Source organism: Colletotrichum abscissum (assembly GCF_030869225.1).
Source record: "Colletotrichum abscissum strain IMI 504890 chromosome Unknown Scaffold_24.1, whole genome shotgun sequence".
Classification (NCBI taxonomy): domain Eukaryota; kingdom Fungi; phylum Ascomycota; class Sordariomycetes; order Glomerellales; family Glomerellaceae; genus Colletotrichum; species Colletotrichum abscissum.
This window is the reverse complement of record NW_026850143.1, coordinates 106554-122858: the sequence shown is the minus strand read 5'-3', so window position 1 is coordinate 122858 and position 16305 is coordinate 106554. Positions and strand designations below refer to the sequence as shown.

Genomic DNA, 16305 nt, shown 5'->3' with positions numbered 1-16305 from the left:
CGCTAGTGCTCACAGTACTTCAATACTACCCCATCCCTCCATTTACCTCGTCCCGGAGGAACCAACCCAGAAAAGTAGTGTACCCCAGGGCGAGGGATGACGCACCCAACTGAAAGCACCAACCAATGTGAGGGGGAATTGTGGATCTTTGGGAGGCTCGCGCCTTGTTTACAACACAATGGACAAGGGGTTCACTCTTCCGATGGGATGAAGGATTGCCGTAACCTGTTGCTCGGGCTTTTAAGATGCACTCGTCGCATGTCGCATTCGAAAGAGGGGCGAGCAGAGCGTCGAGGGAGAGCGGTATAAGAGGATGGCTATAATCTCCTGGAAACATGCCCATCTTCTCAGTCGATTGTTGTACGAAGATTCCACTGGCTCAAAGCTCCGAACCCTCTTCTCGATATGCGGCGCATTGCTGCTCTACTTGTGGCATCGCTGCTACCACTTGCCGTCATCGCCGACTCAGACAAGGGAGATGACCAAAGCCCCAAGTTCTACAACTCAGCTCGCCATGCAGCCGCGGACCCTCACGTCTTTTACGACTCTGAAAAGGGCCAGTACTATGCGTATTCCACCGAGGGGGCTGATGAAGGATACCACTTTGCAATTTACATTAGCCCTGACCTTTCGACATGGAGCAAACATCCTGGAGGCGTCTTAAAAGCTTGTTACGATGATCAGATGAAACAGATTGATGGTGGTCAAGCTTGCTGGGCCCGAGATTGGTACTGGGCCCCTGAAACCTACTACAACGAGAAAACCGGATGGTACTTTTTCATTTTCGCTGGTCGTTTACGGGAAGACCTTGCCAAAGACCATTTTCGATATTCCAAGTTCGAAGAGCCTTCCAAGCTAGGAATCGCCGTCTCCCGCTCGCCTACAGGGCCTTTCAACGAGATTCGATCAGAGCCAATCGGCTACTACCCCTATGATCCGGATTATCACGACATTAACCTGGTCATGGATGATCAGCAAATGCTGCCGCCAGAAAGTCTGGCCAAAGGTGAAGCTGCGCCAAAGGGCACATACATACCTACCATAGATCCCAACATTTTCTTCGATAATGACGGCCGAATTTACTTGTACACCTCACGCAATGCCTACCGAAATTGGAATTGGGACAGTACTCTGGGCAAATATATCGAAGAATCCAACATCATTGTGGTTGAGCTGGACCGGAAATGGTGGGATGACCCGTTTGCACGAACCATGCCTGAGATCGCGTCTTCTCAAATAAACCTAAACGCGAACAATGCTCCCGAATTGCCGTCGAACATCACCTCCTACAACGGCACTGGCGAGATTGGAGATCCTCCCCGCAAAGACGGTTGGAAGACAGTTATCTCTTACGGCGCTGATCCACAAGATTGGGAGAATTACCACGTGGATGATTATGTCAAGTTCAATGGCACGAAGAAGAACCGCCGCTGGTCGGAAGGTAGCACGGTTATCACACGAAACGGCAGTGACGACAAGTCGGTTTATATGCTGACGTATAGTGCGAACAATTACGAAGCTTCCAATTACGGTGTTGGGTTTGCGACGGCAGAATCACCGCTAGGGCCGTTCAAAAAATCGTCCAAGAACCCTGTTCTTTCCCAAAAACCCGACGGAGAGTTCCCTATCTACTCAACTGGCCACGGAAGTATCGTGGCATCACCTCCTCCAGACATCAGAATCAAATTTGGCGCGCAAGATGTCACCAGGAAAAGTTTGGATGGTACAGAGCTTTTCTATGTGCATCATGCACGTAATGACACAACGAGGGACCGCTCTATCTTCACCACACGCATGAGCCTCAATGATTCGGCAATCTTCATTGGCTCTGACGATGCAATTAGCATGAGTCTAACACCGCTTGACCAAGCCCTCCCCAAAGACACATACCCGATCAGCTTCCAAGTTAGTTGCTCCAGAGACCGAAGCCCCGGTGCCCGGTTTGACGTTCGCGTCATGTCAAAAGCTGGGGCCTCATTTGATCTTATGGAGGGAACAAACAGAGTAGTTTCTCTTCCTGGTGCCGTTCAGGCAACCTCCATTGAACCCTCAAGACAGCGAGATGGTGGGTACGTTCTAAACTTCAACACCACGTCAGGGAGGGAGCTGGCATATCAACGACTGAGTGTCGACGGTAACTGGGCGACAGTTGAAAGCAAGGAGATCAGATGCAAAACAACGCAGCGGCGTTTTCTGAAGCAGTCGTGAAAAGCAACATCATACATGAATCGAAAGATGAAGAACGCAAAGCAGCATTCATCGAGGAGGAGGCCTGAGGCCTCCGTAACTTCGAGCTACCTAGTATTTGATCGTCAAATTTCGAAGCACCTTACAGCCGTTCAAAAATGACGAAGGCAATCAGAGAGATTATTGGCATAATTTTCCAAAGATAATGACGAATGATTTGCTTTTGCTCTTCGCCCTTGAAAGATGTAAAACCTCATGCAATCTCAATGACTAAGACATATCTGATAAGGTACCTGATATTGTGAGTGACGTCTCTAGGTGCGGGTCGAAATCCATACTCCCAATGTGTACTGGGGGAGGCACTCCTTGCTGAAACGGTTTGTCCCGAATTTTTATAAACTGAGTAACTATAGGATTCAAGATAAATACTCTCAGTCATTTGATGCATTGCGATATCGGGAAGACCGGGCGGGAGCAGTGTCCGGTGTCTCGTCAATCGTCATAACCCAAGTGAGGGCTCATGATGGATCTGTGATTTGAAGAAATCGCGTGAAATCTCTCTCAACAAACAATCTGAGATCCTCAGACAGACTTGTTCCTTTTTTACCAATCTTTGGGCACAGCATCAATATACAGGCTGACAGGCCCCTGGCTGGTGCAGACCGTAGAGCCCAAAGGACCCGCGTGGCAGTACGTGGGGACATCTCTGTAGCCAGAGGCGCCGCTTCTGAACTCCAAGTCAGTGGATGATATAGAAGAAGATGAAATGAACCAGGGAAACTTACGCAACACCCCAGCGATGATAAATGCGAACACCCCAGGTGTCATAGACCCCCTTTACAAGGGCAAAGCTGTATTTGCTACTGCCGCAAGCATATTTTTCTCCAAGAAGAACCTCCCCGGTAAGCCCGCAATAGAGATTATCGGCATCATGAGCGGTGATGTGAAGGCCGACGCTGTCTACCGCTCCATCGGGCTGGTGTCGGGTAGAGAAGTCGAGGATCAAGACATCCTCCACCGGAGGGAAACCAGCCTGGGGAGCCGGGGTAGCCACAGCGACTGACGCGAGAGCGATGAGCGTAAGAGTTGCGAAGCGCATTGTGTCCTATCTCCGTGTTAGTAGCTTTCGCGCTAAGTAATGTCGTTTGAACTAGGATTACACCTACAGAGCTTCGAATAAATTGTGGGAAGTTGCGGAAGTAATGAATGACAATGGTGTGATGTTTAGGATGAGTTGAGTGACGGGGAAATCGAGTCATTAAATATTCCCTCCGAACACTTCATCAGCCTAGTCGTGGATCATTATGCTCTTAAAAGGGAGACATCACAAGGGTAGAGACCCTCAACTGCAGTGACCGAATCTGCGATCAAAGACATGCAATTGCGGGCCTCGTTTTACGAGATGTTACATTCCGAGCCTCCTCGTAGCCACAAGCACGCATCACAAGACCAGTGATAGTGAATCTGCACACCAAGGGAGAACGCAGGAAGCGGACTTCCATTGCGATGTGCCGCCTCGTATTGGGGTTTCCGCCACACTTCACAAATCTGTTAATAGTATGAGCACTCCGGAACACCCGAAATATTCAGGATCCTATGTGAGACGAGCCAAACAGAAGACGCGTGAAGGCTTGTCATAGCTAAGCGACGCTGACGACCCGTAGCTACAATTTCAGATCTCAAACCCCAAGGTACTAGACTCCAAGTCTCTCTAGCTGTTACGGTGTTTTACGCAACCACGCCATGTCATATTTGTAAACATCAGGTCACAAAAGAAAGTAGTCGAAACAAAATTTCAAGCTTCCACATCTCCATGAGATGGATTATCGAAGATCGGGCAACGAAGCATTGCGAATACGAGCCCTATCCCCGGTTCTGGACTTACCTAGTCTGGTTGCATCAACTGGGCCACAAACTGCTGTTGCTTACTCAGGACCACCTCAACGAAATGCAGCTTCGATAAATCTGGCAAGGCAGAGTCACACTAACTGCAAAATGAGCATATACACGCTACGTAACATCGTTGGTGATGACTAGGAATGCTTCAAATCGAGGATCTTGCAGGTAAGACAAATAAGTCATCGTACACGACTGCTTGGCTTGCGACAATCACTGGATGATGTAACCGAGCGAATCCTTTCAGATCATGCCACGCTTAGCTCACGCCTATCAATCATGCAAATACACGAAACATTTCAGGCCATTGCATTCATCGTGTAGTTATCTCTAAGGCTGGTTCAATTAACATGATAGTTCCTAATTAGGGAACACATCCGAATTTATGGTCCTAGCCAAGGAGAAAAGCTGGGTTTTCTGTCTCCAATTTTGAGTATATATTTCCGAGAGTAGTTATACTTTTGATGCGTCAAGTAAAATAAGCAGCTAGCTTCAGATTTGAAGCCCGGCAATACTCTTAGAGAACTGGACCATACTTGGAGAGCGTAAATTCCGATAAACCTTGAACGAAACCTATCTCTGTGATTCTTCACCAATATCTTTCCGAAGTTGCTCCCTCATTTCTCATTCGCAAATGAAATGGCCTAGGACGCTAGTCTGCGAATAGGATTGAATTGTCTCTGGTTGTAGCGAGATACTATCATCATTATATAGACCTGATCAAGTTGCTGTTCTGATCTCGGAGCAATGCGTATTGTTCACGACCTTTAATTGCACATGGAGATGCTTTTGCTGCTTATGGCAGCAACCCACTGTGGATGTTGCTGTTGTGAACGTGCGGAGGGCGAATGGGGGCGTACCGTAGCTTATCGGACAGGCACAACACAGACTTGAACATAGCCCTCACGGGAAGGGACTAAAGTCGCACATGGCACAGAACATCGAGATTGGGGGAAGATGAATTCCATGTCGGGCACACTTGCCGCTTTTTACGCCTTATCGGACCTGGCTGGCCTGCGGGGCCCGGGTTCTCCTGCCCACCTAGCTAGGTCTGCTCCGGCCCACTTTACTGAGGTATCCCAAAGGGATTGAAAGTGAACGACCACAACGCTGTTTCCGACAATTAAGGTAGTCCAACATCGGCTTCTCTTGCGCTTGTTGATTCACGCCCAAAACTGATAGGCGAATTCCGGCTGCAATCTAACAAGATCGCAAAGCTGTTTTGTAGGATATTTGCCCATATTTCACCTAAAGTATGGGTGAATTCAGATACTGACCTGCGACTCTGACATAAGGTAGCCCCTTGTGTGGGCATTTGACTCGGCTTTACTTAACGAAATAGAAAACATGGCTATGAAGATCCAGATATCACCTCGATAATGTGTACAGAGAAACAGTATATAATAGCTCGACGTTCCCAGTCGAACTTATTTCCTTTCACCTCATCCAAATCGGTCAGACTAGATCAGCCTCCAAGCCAGCCCGAACTTCTCAATACTGGCGTGTATCCCAAGCCTAGCGTATACTATCAATCATGGACGACAAAGGTGCTACACTCGACATGTCTCTGTTCTTTGGAACAGAGGAGCAGAAACGACAGTTTTGCAACGAGCTACTTCGGTTGCTCAAGTCGCGAGGCGGCGTCAAGATTCAAAATCACGGTATACCAGCAGAGGACATACACAAACTATTTGATATGGTAGGCTCGAAGTATTATGGAGTAGATGACATGAAGGCTGACCGTCACAATAGAGTCGAAAATTCTTTGCTTTGCCCCATGAGGAAAAGATGAAAGCCAAGCACCCGCCTCAAGCCAATCCGAACAGAGGATATAGCTTTGTTGGTCAAGAGAATGTTGCAAATATCAGTGGCTACGAGAAGGGCTTAGGGCCAGGCAAGACTCGCGATATAAAGGTAATCCATACTGCCAGACAGGAGACGCCATATGCTCAATTGACTAACATAGTTGCTAAGGAGACTCTGGACATGGGCAGTTCGCACGACGATCTTGTAGACAATCTTTGGGTACCTGAAGAGAGCCTTCCTGGATTCCGAAAGTTCATGGAATACTTCTATGAGAAGGCGTACAAAACCGAATTGCATCTTCTGTCCGCTCTTGCGATTGCTCTCGGTGTTTCGGAAGACTACCTCAGGGCACTTCATAATCGTGCGGAGAACGAGTTTCGTCTTCTTCATTATCCGGCGATTCCCGCCATGGAGCTTGCGGACGGTACAGCGACGCGCATTGCCGAGCACACCGACTTTGGAACGATCACCATGCTGTTTCAAGACTCCGTGGGAGGTCTTCAAGTGGAGGACCAGAACGAACCTGGCGTATTCCGGAGCGTGGAATCCTTGGCACCCACCGACATCATCCTCAACATTGGCGACTCTCTTCAACGCCTGACTAATGACACATTCCGTGCTGCTTGCCATCGTGTCACGTATCCACCGGCAATTAAAGCTGGCGACAATATTGAGATCCCCGAACGATACTCCATTGCGTATTTCGTCAAGCCGAATCGCCTTGCATCCCTGCTTCCCATCAAGGAGTTTGTCACCGAAGCTACCCCATGCCATTATGATGATGTTACTTCATGGGAGTGGAATAACAGGAGAATTGCGAAGCTATTTGGCTAGCTCATATCGCAGCAATGGTTGTTTGGACGATTATAGGCTCTGCTTGGGAAACAGAGCAAAGCTGTCGAGATCTCAAGGATGCGGCCCTCTCGGGTGTGTGGAGCTGGTTTAACCCAATCCAGCGATAGCTTCGGGGTCACTTTCCACTTTAGCCTAGACCCTACGGGAGAGTTACAAACAATCTGGCCTATGTCCTCTTGTTCCATGTAACTACTGTATAATCAAGATTGTCAAAATCTCATAGGTAAAGTAGCTGAACGTTAGTCCCGATTTTGTACGAAATGAGAAAATGATCACAATGGTCCACGATCGTCTCTCGCATTTCATCGATCAATCTTATTATCTTGACCAGCAGTGCAATTGCGATTGGGGCAGCAACTAACGAAAAGCATCGTCCTTGTTGCCAGTCGCTCCCGCGGAAGCTTGCTGATATTAGGCATGTTACGGACCTATTAGCCGGTGACATAAGGTATAAAATAGATAACCCAATGCCCCGGAATCCATGCTGCCCGTGTGTGCCCTATAAACGCCGGAGGATATCGACAAATTAACATTTCCTTATTGCCGTTCCAACCTTTGCTATTTGCTTTCCAACGAACAGCCGCTCGCGGTCCGTCCTTGAGAGGTCGACGGCATTGCCTGGTTCATATAGTACCTATTGGTTGCATCATGCACACGTCAAGGTCCAGGAGCACACATTCTTTTGAAGGATGCAAGACATGCAGGAAACGTCACCTGAAATGCGACCAGGCCACACCAAGGTGTAAACGATGTTGCATCTCAGGCTTGAAGTGCGATTTTAAAGCGGTCCTCCGCTGGGTTCTAGTAAACGGTCCAGATGACTTAAGCACGGCGGTTCATCCTGCAAACGAAGATACACAGTATTCTCGGCGTCACCTATATTCTGGTGAGTCTGAGGGCCTCTATGACCTCAACATGGATATTTTGAAGCTGACTAGGAAGGAGAACAGATGATTTGAGAAAGATGATGAGTACTTCTCTCGTTGAGAGCTTGCCTTCTACAGTCAACGAAGCCATTTCCAAAATCGAGAACGAGTCCAAATCAGTGGAATCTAGGGAGGAAACGGAAATTGCCATTGGTCCTTTCAATGTGTTTCACGGAGTATATCAAGTTCCAGACGGAGCGTCCGAAGTCGGTTTAGGTGCGAAGACAAGTATCCCAGTGGTGGAGGAACGCGCTGTCGACAAATGCGACAACCTGTCTCTTCCGGAAGGCACCGTCTCACCATCGAACCTGGGCAGGTCTATGCAAGCCACTGATTTCGCAACGGCCGATGTCGCCGGAAGCTGCGGTCTCATTCTGAATGATCTCACCGTGTCTGATGCTCTTGACGAGCTTCTCTCGAGTTCTCTAGAAGTCCTTCAATGGGGGGACTTGTTCACCTGGAATGCCGAAGTGAACTATTCTCCCCTTCCGGGCTACTCCATTGACGAAGTTTCATGTTCCAACCATGGACCACACACTATCCTAGACGATTGGACAATCGGTGAAACGATCAACCAGCAGATGACGGAAACTCGAGGGTTCAGCAGTGTACGGCCTAGTGCCTTCCCAGAGCTGGACGATGATCTAGTTGCGGATGCTCCGATCCTATTGAAACACTTTTACGATGAAGTTATAAACCAAATGGGCTCGCTACCGATCAACGAGAAGTCTGCATGGAGGATTTTGAATTTTCCTTCTGCCATCGTCACACTGAGCCAGCTTACTATTCTTAAACTACCCAGTCATGGTATTCGACACGCCAACTTGTCGAACCTTTATGCCCTCATCGCGGTATCCGCGTTCCATCTTTCACTCAATTCAAAGAGCTTTCCAGAGATGAAGAAACACGAAGGGTACTGGAAACGTCTATCTGAGAGGACATATGATTGTGCCAAGTTCCACCTGAAGCTCAGCTTGGAGGAGGAGTCTGTCGCCCCAAAGAAAGCCAAGTACAAAGAACAACTGATGGCCGCCGCAGCTATTCTTGCAACCGCCGTAAGTGTTCTCTATTTATTCGATCTTCTGCTAACTCCGTTTAGTTATTATCTGGTAACGAACAAGATACATGTCGATATCTTGTAGAAATGGAGAGGCTAATCCGTACTCGCGGGTTGCGAAAGTCAAAGCTATCACGTCGAGCACGACTGTTACACAACATTTACGCCTGGATGAGGATAGTCTCGGAAAGCACTAAAACTTTCCACGATGAAGCGCCAGTACTCGATCCAATTGGCATCAACGATGGTTGGGTCACTGCTCAAGACCATGTTCCTGCGCACGATCAGTCTCAAGCTGGAATAGCGTCGTTCAGGCCAGCTATTTCAAGTGCAGAGCAACTGAGAAAGGTTTACCCAGAAATTACCCTGGATAACTTCCTCCACTTGGAACCACTCCAGCTTCATCCCGACACCACTTTCCACAATATCATCAATGATGACATGACGGATACCAACAAAGACATACATCTAGCAACTTCAGTACAGGATCAGGAAGACATGTATATGCAGATATACGGAGTGCCTGAAACCTGGCTGAGACTTGTGTCCCAGATTACACGACTAGCTAATGTTATGGACCATCTTGCGCCAAATGAAAGCCAACTTGACGCCATCAAGATGGCAGCACTACAACCAAAGGCGTCCTATCTAGAAGAAGCTGTGTGTGCCTTCAAAGCAAGATACCACGGACAGTACGAACAAGATTTGAATACCGAGAAGCCTCACGTACATATGGTGCGGGCGTTATGCCCGGCCTTGATGATTTTTTTCTATCGCAGGATCCGGAACATCAATCCTATGCTGCTTCAAGAAAGTGTCGATGAGGTGATGGAGGCGTTGGAAGGATTTGATAATGCTTTGAGTCGAAATGAGTTGCTCGGGCCAGGCACAGCTTGGCCAGCTTTCATTGCTGGTGCGGAAGCGACGAAACCAGAGAGGAGGGCGCAGTTCAGCTCTTGGCTAAACAGAGCCTACACTAAGTCAGGATGGAAAGGCTATTGTGTGTCGAGTGAAGTTTTGTGTGAGGTTTGGAGGCACCAGGATGCGGATGCAAAGACGTTACGGAGCTCAACGTGGGTAGACGTTTGCAGGGTGAACCGTCGCTGGCCGCTATTATGTTGAACCAATGTGATAAATCGGCGACTATGGATGCATTGCCTAGAAGGAAAAAGATGGATACAATAAAATTGCTCACGGCCTAGCCAACGTGACGGCAATCCTTAAGAGATGTGCGAATAATCGAATGGTGTTGCATCAAATTAGGGTTATTTATTCAATAGTCCACTACGGATCCATCTTATCAATATACATGAGTGACATATAGCATCCTCGTGAATCATGATCTAGATTCCCTTCACGTGCAGCTCACCAACGTTCCTGTTGAGGTCATCATCGTCGAGCTTCTTGGCGCTGGTATCGCCTCCGGTCAACTCGAATACTTTACGATGAGATGCGTTAGCAGGTGCAACTGTAGGCAAGCCATGAAGGGAGAATTTTGAAGTCTAAGTGAAATGAAAATATGAGAAAAGTTTGACCTACAATCAACGGGTGTGGTCGCGAATTGGCGAGCCGGAGTCCTCTTCTGGAACAAGTAGTCCAGCTCTGCGAATGTGCGGTTCTTCGTCTCAGGGAGGAAGAAGAAGATCAGCACAGCCCAAATGCAGCAAAGTCCGAAGTAGAACAAGCCAGTCTTCGCACCCCAATTCCAAGAGTCACTGCTGGAGTTGAGCATGCGAGGGTTGAGCTGCTGTACGACAATTTGGCCCACGACGTAGATAGCGCGTCCGAGAACGATGGTCTGAGCACGCACACGACTGGAGGACATTTCGCCCACAATGGTGTATGTTGTCGGGCCCAGCGACAGTTTGAACGTCAGGTTAACAATGATCATGACGACAGCCACAGCCAGAGCAACATTGGTCTTCCCTGGAATGAAGCCTAGGATGCCAATGACGAGCATGAGGAGACCGATGATTGAGGAACCCCAGAAGAAGAAGACGCGACGCCCGACTTTGCCCATTAGGGAAATGGCAATGGCGGTGCCCACAATATTGCCTGACTGGATACCCATGCTGAAGTCAAATGCTCGGACTTCTGGCATACCGGCTGATTGCAAGAAGATGGTAGCGTAGGCGCAGATGGCCTGGCCATTGAGAATCTGAATAAGCCAGGCCATGGCCACGATGCCTGTGCGGCGCAAGTTGGTTCCATGGAAACAGTCGCGGTAACTGGCGCCAGCTGACTCGATCTTTTCCATTTCGTTAGTGTGTCTCATGAGAGCCAATGTTTGAGCCATGGTCTGCTCAGTATAGAAGTTCTTGCGTGCAAGACGGCGTAGCGACTTTTCGGCTTCTTCAATGCGACCACGGCGAACGAGGTACCATGGGCTTTCCGGGGCAAAAAAGCCAACAGTGAATAGAGGCACCACCCAAACCCATTGGAGAGCGTAAGGGATCTTCCATGCCAAGTCTCCCTGAAGTCCCAGTGAACCACGGAGAACACCGGCGGCAAGGAAGGAGCCACATCCCCAACACATGGAAACCCATGCGGTGAGGTATCCTCGCATAGCAGCAGGGCAAATCTCGGCAGCGTATGCAGTAGTCAGGGTCTGAAAGATACCCCAGGGAATGCCGCACAAGATGTTGGCGGCGAAAAGCATTTGGACGTTAACTGCGAAGAACAGTGAAAAGATTGTCCCGCCCATGAGTGCCATGGCACCCATGTAGACTCGTCGGGAGCCATAGCGAGACTGAAGCCAGCCGTTCAGAAGCAGTCCGATGATGCTTCCCAAATTGTTGCCATTGCCGATGGCAGCCTGCCATGATGTCGGGATGTGTTGCTTGCCATTGGCATCTGGCCAACCGAACCTCCTCAAATACGCCTTTTGTCCAAAGAAGTTGTTGACGAGACCAACGTCCATGCCCTCCATGATCAGGGCCATACTCAGGAGCATGCTGTAAATGGCAGCTGGCAGATATCGTGATATGAGCTCCTTGCGGGGCAGCCTCGTCTCTTCTTCGCTGGCGGCCGCGGCAGCTTGGATCAGAGCAATATCGGGAGTGTATGTGCCGTATTCTGCATGATCGACGGACCCGGACCGGGCCTTAGCCAAAGTCTCAGGCAGTCCCTTTTCGTTGTCGGCCATCTTGACACTCTACTTGTCTATGCTGGGGATTTCTGTAACGATGACAGCAGAAGGTGATATTGGTAGGGAAGGCAGGAAGCTTGCTGGGAAACAGAGGAGCGGAACACGGGGAAGATAAGCACTTGCGTATTTGCAGGTATGAATACCATTGTCCGGACCGGCTCCCCTGGTTGCCAAGATGCCAAGGCGTGTCCTCCAACCACCTGTTCCCAATGCTGGGGTCATTCGCGCAAGTTCAACCCCGAGTCTGGATTGCGTGAACTCAATTTCCCCACACGATCCCCATGGGGTTCACAACCGTCTCTTTGGGGAATGCGTAAACGAAGCGGGGAAAGAGCACAATATCCTGGGGTATCTTTCGACCGAGGCCATGAAAAAATGGCTAGAGGAGGAGCTCCTTTGAGCCGGTGGATCAGGTGCCTCATTGACCCAGGAGAATTCGCCAGGGTCTTGACCTCTCGTTCCAGTCTGTCTTCAATACGGTGTGGTGCAGCTTGCGCGTGTCTGGACGAACCGCTGCATGCTTAATGCACTGCAACCCAAAAGCTGATTGTACAATGACGCCCATGTCTCGACTGCATGCAGCAGCTTACCAAAAGGATCAGAGTGCAGACGTTGTAGTTCACGAAAAGCGGTTCAAGCATCGTACTGTCCCGAGCGACGTCTTTGTGTAGGGAACTCTGAATCCTAGGTCGGTAGTACTATTCATACATGAGCTCTGCTGCGAATCGTGAGGGTACATACCCAAAGTCATTTGATGTCGGTTCGTCTTGAGATTCAGCGAATCCAACTCTGTTTTCTCTCTGTCGGGCCTGCCCAGCGCACTGCCCAGGTTGTCTTGGCTTCTTGGCTCCCTTGGCTCCCAAGCCGCTTGCGCCGCAGCTGCAATTTCATATCGGACTCACTCACTTGATATGGATTAGCCCACGTCTGTCGCTGCCTGATAGCCCGGTATCATTGCAGAAACCCCCGAAGGAGTTGTATATTTGGCAAAGTAGCGACATATTCTGCATGCGGCGTCTTCAATCAAGCCTGTGCTGGTTCGGTTAAACACGAAGTGAAATTCAAGTCAATGTTGCGCAACAAAGGGCGGGCAACGACTGACTGAACTGTTACTGCTATGCGACTCTATTGGCCTGATGCGCCCTCCGCCTAGGGACTTTTGCTGGGGTAACGCGGGGGGTGGAGGTGACACTTCCGATCCGAAGTTCTGGTTCATTCCCCGCTTTTTCTGACGGTGACTGCAACCTGTCATCCGCACGCTGGCATATGGTCTGAGCAGACCGTGACACTTTGTCATTTCATTAGGTACCTTACTCGGACACAGCCGATTCAGCATTATCTGTGTCCTCTACATGCGTGACAGCACCGAAGCAGCTGTGACACTTGATTCTGCTCTCACAAAGGTCCTCATTGTTAGTCGGATGTAGACACTAAACCGAGGTACTTACGCAAGTTGGAGATGACGAGGAATCCCTCGGGTTCCATTTGTCAGGTTAAGGCACACCTCGGTCGACTTAGGCCGAAGGCCAAGACAAAACATAGTTTGCCCAGCCTTGGTAAACGCCACCAAATATTCATTCCACCACTTAGGTAGGCTTCCCCGAGGGCTAAGGTATGTGGCACGCACACTCCAGTCTCAAAGGAAGAGCATCTGGGGGTTTGGATGTATACTAGAATCGAAAGACTATGTGTGGTTCCTGCTCCAATCCTGGGAAGTGTGTTCTCTTTGGTAAGCCTGGAATTGTCTACTTCAAAAACCTCTACGCCGTCTCACATCCCGCACCGCAAGTCGAAAGGGGCTCGTGGCGCTCGACTTCCCAACGACCCTCGCAATGCATAAGTGCCTCGATGGCATACTTCAGTAGTGGAATGTTCATAGTTAAACCACCGCCCTAAAAACGTGCACGGAAAATTTCCATAACCCAAATTTACTGAGCAAGCATACCTACGTATGAAGCCAATGTGTAGAGAGCAGCCGATTCCGTGAATGCGGACTGGCAGCCGGGGTGATGGGAGGTTTTCCTATGGATTGACCATCTAGCTTCTCAACCAGTTAATCTGCAAAAGGACATCGATCAAGTTTTCTGATTGGGAATCATTAGAGACTGAGGCCTCGACCTGGTCCAAAATGGTTTAAAGCGGCTTGATGATAGGGGGTAAAAGACGGACCTGCTGAGGAACGTCACTCTCTTTACCACCTACCATAAAGTAAGCAAAGAAAATATTCCATGCATGGTTGCTAAGATCGGGCAAACTAATGTTATCTACCGGAGACCCTACTAACATTAAATTCATAATTTCCCATCGGGTGCGTTGGGAACTTGGGGAGCAGCCCGCGTCATCGAAACGAACCAAAGAGAACATGAAGTTGGCCCTTTTGATTAAGGATAATAAGTTCAGACTTGTAATTTTTCGATCCTGGAGATGATCGTGAAGATGTCTAGTGCGACTTATTACAAAGCAAGGAATGAAGTAGGAGCCACCTATGCAGAAAGTGGCTTGATTCTTTCGAGTAAGGGGCAGTACCGCGCAGCGTTACGGGTAGCGCTGGGAGATGACCTACTTACTCAAAATAATATGACTGCTGAATCAAGGACCCGTCAAGAATCAACAAAAACTCAACAAAGGGGCCAATCAGTATAGATTTTGGTTCAGGATTGTGATGCGAATGTTGATTGCTTTCTCTTGAGTACTTAACTAGGTATGCAGCCGATTTGTGTTGCAAAGCAGACTTCCAACATATGCCATGTCGAGACTGTTTCAGATCCATACACACAACGAAACATATTATTCCGACCCAACTCCAGGCTGAGGGCCAATTCTGTTGTCCCACGGGAAGCCTCTTTATGGTAGTTCACTTCTCTTCTTTCTTGTTGATATGACCACCACGCACGAGTGCTCCGTCGCATTAAGACTGATTAAATGGTAGATACCACGAACCAGGTGTTTAGTCACCTGAGTGACGACATGGTGAACGTGTTCATTGGTTCCAGTGCGTAGCATGTGGAAGTCCGAATCGCCGTTCACGTTAACGTAGATTATGTCAACCTTGCTAATGTCGATGTACCCTGTGGTCTCGTTCGGCCATCTAATCGGGTCGGAATGGGTCGACAGGTTGACATGGTAGAGCACTGGAGTGGTGATTGGAATTGATTCCGGCGCTGCTTCAAGCTGAGGGTCTTGGTTGTCCCTTGGAAAGCCCTCTTCCGATAGTTCGTTCCGCGTCTTCACCGTCGACACAAGCACCACGCACGAGTACTCCGTAATATTGAGGCTGATCAGTTGATAAAGACCACGAGTCGCGTGCCTATTCACCTGCCGCAAGAGAGGAACGTGTCCTTCGGCGCCGATGCGTAGGTTGTGAAAGTCCGAGTCGCCGATCGTGTTTGTGTGAATGAAGTCAACATTAACTTCCCTAATATTTGCCTGCTCGACAGTTTGATGCGGGGTCGGCCAAGAAGCCGGGTTAGTTGAGGGGTCAACCGAATAATCAGCTAGAGTTGCCATGTTGAGCAGGGGTGGTGACGCAGTCCAAAAAAATGTTTTTTCGTTGGGGGTTTCCGGAAATGCAGTTGCGAATGTATCGAGGGAGAAAATATGCCGATGTTGCACTTTCATATGCGTCCTTTGTCTTAGTAAGGCAGTGACGTGATGACCATATTGGAGTTTTGGTCATAGGTGACTTGGTCTCGCGAGTCTTGACTGGTCAGCCGTACATGGATTGGTTGTTGGAAGAGACTTTTTGTAGGCCTGTCTCAATGTGTGGCTTCAACACACTCTCTTGATTTCTGCATAGAGTGAGAGAGCGCCGCAAAAGCCGAAAGGATAGGATCCGGCGATATTCTACGAAGGTCATAGTCTATTCACTACCTCATCCATTCATTCTCAGCTTCAATTTAGTTGCGACGGTATATACGTCAGCATGCGATCGGACTTTTGGTAGTAAGGGCCAATATCGCGTCTGTGACTTCTGCGTATGGAGAAGGAAAGAGGACGAAGTAGTAGAAGCCCAAAAGGACCGCTAGGTGTAGTTTTTGAGTGGAAAGGCCGCTTGTTTGGTCCTGACTGTCTTCCATATCCACCCCTTGTACCGAGTGTTCAAAATTCAACAGACAGAATGTGGGAGCCCAGAGTGCTACGCTACTGACAGTAGGTGATGAGTGTCCCCCTCTTCCCAAGTTTATAAAGTACGGCTGGTGTCACTGCGAGTGCCAGTATCATGGAGTATCAAATGATGCGAGAAGGCGGGCAGCCGAAACTGGCTGCTGCTTAATGCCAGTGGTGAGAGTATGGGTAGTATGAAAAACGGCCAGGAAGTCTGTGCCGGTGGGAGGCTGGAGTGCTTGCACCTAGATCATCGCTGAAATCAGGAAATACAAGAGGACAGACGCTGAGTCCAGCTTCCGTATTTTTGTTTCCTTGAATTCAGG

At 49.0% G+C, this 16305-nt stretch overlaps 7 protein-coding genes across 7 annotated transcripts; 4 read left to right on the top strand and 3 right to left on the bottom strand.

Annotated features, from left to right (window-relative positions):
* Positions 1-405: 405 nt before the first annotated feature.
* On the top strand, positions 406-2208 carry CABS01_09714 (beta-xylosidase; the record flags this gene model as incomplete). Its single annotated transcript, XM_060543071.1, has 1 exon — positions 406-2208. The coding sequence occupies one exon, from the start codon at positions 406-408 to the stop codon at positions 2206-2208; it is 1803 nt and encodes a 600-aa protein (XP_060399769.1).
* A 582-nt stretch (positions 2209-2790) lies between these two features.
* On the bottom strand, positions 2791-3286 carry CABS01_09712 (uncharacterized protein; the record flags this gene model as incomplete). Its single annotated transcript, XM_060543069.1, has 2 exons — positions 2791-2914; positions 2973-3286. 2 exons carry the CDS (start codon positions 3284-3286, stop codon positions 2791-2793), a joined length of 438 nt encoding a protein of 145 aa, XP_060399767.1.
* CABS01_09713 (uncharacterized protein) lies at positions 2987-3250 on the top strand (the record flags this gene model as incomplete). The annotated part of the gene is made up of 1 exon (XM_060543070.1): positions 2987-3250. One exon carries the CDS (start codon positions 2987-2989, stop codon positions 3248-3250), a length of 264 nt encoding a protein of 87 aa, XP_060399768.1.
* A 2331-nt stretch (positions 3287-5617) lies between the features above and the next one.
* CABS01_09711 (uncharacterized protein) lies at positions 5618-6723 on the top strand (the record flags this gene model as incomplete). The annotated part of the gene is made up of 2 exons (XM_060543068.1): positions 5618-5782; positions 5836-6723. 2 exons carry the CDS (start codon positions 5618-5620, stop codon positions 6721-6723), a joined length of 1053 nt encoding a protein of 350 aa, XP_060399766.1.
* A 985-nt stretch (positions 6724-7708) lies between these two features.
* On the top strand, positions 7709-9031 carry CABS01_09710 (uncharacterized protein; the record flags this gene model as incomplete). The annotated part of the gene is made up of 2 exons (XM_060543067.1): positions 7709-8725; positions 8942-9031. The coding sequence occupies 2 exons, from the start codon at positions 7709-7711 to the stop codon at positions 9029-9031; spliced, it is 1107 nt and encodes a 368-aa protein (XP_060399765.1).
* A 1039-nt stretch (positions 9032-10070) lies between these two features.
* CABS01_09709 (uncharacterized protein) lies at positions 10071-11872 on the bottom strand (the record flags this gene model as incomplete). The annotated part of the gene is made up of 2 exons (XM_060543066.1): positions 10071-10165; positions 10267-11872. 2 exons carry the CDS (start codon positions 11870-11872, stop codon positions 10071-10073), a joined length of 1701 nt encoding a protein of 566 aa, XP_060399764.1.
* A 2847-nt stretch (positions 11873-14719) lies between these two features.
* On the bottom strand, positions 14720-15382 carry CABS01_09708 (uncharacterized protein; the record flags this gene model as incomplete). The annotated part of the gene is made up of 1 exon (XM_060543065.1): positions 14720-15382. The coding sequence occupies one exon, from the start codon at positions 15380-15382 to the stop codon at positions 14720-14722; it is 663 nt and encodes a 220-aa protein (XP_060399763.1).
* Positions 15383-16305: the final 923 nt, after the last annotated feature.